Below are 4,459 nucleotides of genomic sequence, written 5' to 3'. Positions count from 1 at the left end.
GGTATGTACCTTTCTGTAATATTTATTCCTTATTATTTGTACCCCTCATGTTATAATAAATGTTTACTGACAATAATTTGGCGACAACGAATGAAAAATTGTTTGGGATAACGTTTAATGAGAAAACAGAAGATGATTTAGATACTTTTTTGAAGACTTTAAGATGTTATGCAGGGGTATATAAATAGAGGAGTCAACTTTTATTTGTGTTTTTAAACTGCCTAAGAGGGAAGCAAAACTATGAGTTGAGACAGTTCCATTTATGTGTGGATTTGAGGAGCTGTCTAGTTTATTTTTGGCGAGATTTAAAGGGGAAACGACGTGCGTGAGATTAATTAAGGGGTGCATCTTTAGTAACGTGCCGGGATTTTGTTTTTTTAAAAAATATTTTTTTACCCCTAAAATGGACAACATCGATTTAGAAAACTCCGGCACGTTACTAAAGAAAAGCACAAAAATTAAACTTGTGAATATACAAAGGCTTTTTTATAACGTTGACACTTGTTTAGAAGCTTTAATTGACTTAGAAGTGCTGAAGGAGCAAAAATCATGTTCCAAATGTGGATGTAACATGAGATTGGGTCCTGTCAAGGAAGAAATCGTTACAAGAGTAGCATATCGCTGTTCGAACTACAAATGCAGTGCGCGGTTGGCTGTGAATAAAGGCTGCAAGGTTCCTCTTCATACATTCTGTGACCTTGTATTTGGAATATTATGCAGATATTCTTACTTTCAGTTGATGGCAAGATTGGGCGTTTCAACAGCTACAATCTCTGCCGTAAAAAGCAGCCTCAGAAAGATCTATAAAGATTTGCTAAAGAATAGAATTATAATCGGAGGACCCGGGCAAGTCGTTCAAGTAGATGAGTCTGTTATATGCAGAAGGGGTAAAATAAGATCTCCTACCTCTTCGGACGACTTTATAAGGGACACCGTTTGGATTTTGGGCATAATAGATGCTCAAAATCCTTCAAACTTCTACATTACGAGGGTAGAGAAAAGAACCATTGAGTGCCTTACTGCTGCTCTAGAGGGAAGAATTTGTGTAGGTTCGGTTTTACATAGCGATGGTCATCCTAGTTATCCTGGGGTGGCAGAAAATTTATGTCTAAGTCATCAAGTTGTTAATCATTCTATAGGTTTTTTATCTCCTGATGGTATTCATACAAATAATATTGAGAACGTATGGTCTCAACTTAAGTCTGAAATGACCAAAGAACATGGAGTAAAACGGTCGGAGATAGATACATGGCTCGATGAATTTATGTATAGGAAATTTATGCTTCGAGAAGATGATATGGGAGACTTCTATAAGGGTTTTGTTGATCTTTTATCTAAACTACTGAATTAAAAAAACATTTTTAAATCGTTTTCTTATTTTTTTTCAAAATTTTGTCTGTAAGGGGGGGTGTTACCTTCCGGCACGTTACTAAAGATGCACCAATTAAGGAAATGGCCGGGACAAAATTTCAAAAAGGGTCTATTATGTGCTATTTGGACAAGATTAATGGGTTGTCGCAACGTGCCAGAATACCAGAGGATGTTCTGGTAGCGTTTGTGATCAACGGATTACCAGAGAATATAGGAAGTACGATCATGTTAAATTTTCCGGAAAAGTTGTCGTGGTCGTACATATATAATATTTGTAGTGGGCTGCAGTGGCGGAAGATATCAGCTGAGGGTAATTAAACCAATGTCTACGAAGTTGATGCAGTTAAGAATACAGAATTTGCGTCATAATTAGGTAATGTAGGGACACCAGAGACGGGCAAGGTAAGATGTTTTTATTGCTGTAGATTAGGTCATATCAAGAGACAATGTTTTAAATTCCAGAAGAAAATTGCATCCATTGTGGAATCTGGCACGAAGAGGAGCGGGGGAAAGGAAGCGGAAGATAGTTTCAATAAAAGCAATTTAATTTAATTAAGAGCTATAGAAGCTGATGTGTGTGCATTAGACTCGTTCCCGATAGATCATATAAAAGATGAGAAAATTAGTTATAAAGCGTTGTTAGATTTATGTTCTGCGGTAAATGTAATTTGTAAAAAATAAATTCCAGAAAAAGTTAACTTTATGGATACTGGTGTGGTTTTAAAGTTGGCAGGAGAAGATAAAACGGTGTTTTAAGACAGGTTTTATTGTCCTTCTGGTGGAATGATACAAAGTTTACTGAAGAATCTATTGTTGTTACTAAAATGGGTTATGTTATAATTTTGGAAAGGCCGTTTTTGAGAAGGAACAAACTGACATTATCATGGAAGAAAAATTTCAGGTCTTCAGTATTGATGAGCGTATAAAAAAGTTAGGAGAACATACAATAGACACAGGAAATGCTGCTCGAGTTATGACGCCGATATATAGGAATGGTATGTCAATAGAGGGTGGAATTAAGAAGAAGATTGAAGAGTATTATTAACAAGGAATTTTAAACCCTCTAAGAGTCTATGGCGGAGTCCGGTGGTAATATTAAGAAGAAAGAAGGTTGAAGAATGTGTATAGATTATAGGAGATTAAACCATGTTGCAGGTCAGACGCTTTATCCATGCCAAGGATCGAAGAGTTGATAGATGAGTTGAACGGAACTAATACTTTCACAAAGTTGGATGCTTTATTGGGGGATCATCAAATTAGAATTAGTGAAAAGATGTGGAGAAGACGGCCTTTGGATGTAGAGATGGTTTATTTGAGTTTTTAAGAATGCCATTTGGTTTGAAAAATGGACAGACAACATTCCAGAGAAGCAATGAATAATGTATTAAGAGAATTGATTGGTAAATGTGTGATTGTTTACATAGTAGAACTTTACTTTACAGTCAGAATAAGTAATAGCATGAAGTGCATTAAAGCAAGTGTTAAGAGTATTAGATGAGGTTGGTTTAAATTTAAATGTGTCGAAATGTGAATACAGAAAAGAAGAGCTAAATATTTTGGAAGCAACAGTTGGGGAGAATGGCATTAGAATTGATGATGATAGTATTAAGCAAATTGTAGATATGCCTCTGCCCACGTCAAGGAAAGATTTGGAATCGTTTTGGGGATTGATTAATTATTGCAATCGGTTTTTGAGAAATGTATTTGAGCACACAGAGTATTTATATGGTTTTCTGAAGGAGGGAAATGAAGGGAAGCTTAAGACGATTTAGGATGATGAGAAGAACAAGAGATCAATAGAAGCATTGAAGTTAGAAGTTAGGGAAACAACATGGATGGCGTTGCCCAGAATGGGAGGGGAATTCATTTTACTCATACGCTTCTGACATAGAGAGTGGGGCGATTTGGTCACAGATACATAATGGAGAAGAGAAAATTGTTAGGTTTTTTAGTAAAATTCATTCAAAACCGGAAAGAAACTATTCTGCTAAAATAAAAGAATTGTTAGCTGTAATTAAGGCATTGACAGCGTCAAGGCCACATTTAATTGGGGATAAGTTTGAGCTACGAACGGATCGTAAAGCATTGCAGTGGTTGGTTTAGTCACGAAATTTGAAGGGAAGATTAGCAAGATGGTCATTACTGTTACAAGAATATGATTTTGAAATAAAACACATTTAAGGTGAAGAAAATCCGGCGCTCCTTAAATTTAAAATCACAGAGGTTAAAAAATTAAAACCATTTATTTTAACAAAAGTATTTTTTTGAAAATTTCAGCATAAGTATCGATATTTTTGTCTTTTAGATATTTACTTCTAAATTGGAATTCATATATAAAATCTTCCATATTCACCTTCATTATTCTCTTCTTGTTCTTAATTATGTTTTTAAACGACTCCATAGATTCTCTATTTTATTAGTATGATGTCCATACTCATTAGTAAAGCCAACACTATGATTAACAACTTCATGAACATATCCGAAGTCACGAACAGCAGAACGGTAAGATGCAAAACCATCAGTTCTTATTATCGTTCCTTCGACAACATACTTTTTAAAAAGCTCTAACATCACAGCCGCAGTCCTATTAGGAACAATTTTTAGAAAACAGTCCCTATCTTCATTTTCTATGCCCCAAACCAACCAAGTCGTTCCAGGTATATCATCTTCCTCTGTAGTAGGATTTGTATAACACGACCTCTACAGATTGCTGTTTCGTCAACCTGAAAAGTTTTACCTATTCCCCTATTTTTACAAAAAATGTATTTATTTCATTTTTTATTTTTATAAGGATGACCCCCCTGAAAGAAATATATGTGGGCTCGAAGACCTCGCATGTTACTGAGGCCATGGGGTTAGTCATTTTCATTACCCAACACACCATTCTAAGTTGTTATGTGTGGGCATTAGAGACTTCTGGAGAAAAGTACCATTTTTGATACTTTTTCTTTTTTTGCAGCCATTCGTGCAATAAAAGCGGATTCCTTCCAAGTAATTTTTGGAATTGACTTGGTTCATAAAACAACCACAGTCACACTTTACAGTATGTCTTTTGAAGTTTAGAGACTTTAAGTACTCTATTGCTGGT

General features: G+C 35.3%; 1 protein-coding gene across 1 annotated transcript; it reads left to right on the top strand.

Annotated features, from left to right (window-relative positions):
• Nucleotides 1-1,452: 1,452 nt before the first annotated feature.
• Nucleotides 1,453-3,143, top strand: VNE69_04145 (reverse transcriptase domain-containing protein; the record flags this gene model as incomplete). Its single annotated transcript, XM_065473392.1, has 5 exons — nt 1,453-1,681; nt 1,931-2,028; nt 2,237-2,406; nt 2,551-2,677; nt 2,847-3,143. 5 exons carry the CDS (start codon nt 1,453-1,455, stop codon nt 3,141-3,143), a joined length of 921 nt encoding a protein of 306 aa, XP_065329464.1.
• Nucleotides 3,144-4,459: the final 1,316 nt, after the last annotated feature.

Source organism: Vairimorpha necatrix, chromosome 4 (genome assembly GCF_036630325.1).
Source record: "Vairimorpha necatrix chromosome 4, complete sequence".
In the NCBI taxonomy this organism is placed as follows: Eukaryota; Fungi; Microsporidia; family Nosematidae; genus Vairimorpha; species Vairimorpha necatrix.
The sequence above is the reverse complement of the archived record's forward strand: the minus strand, read 5'-3'. Positions and strand labels throughout refer to the sequence as shown.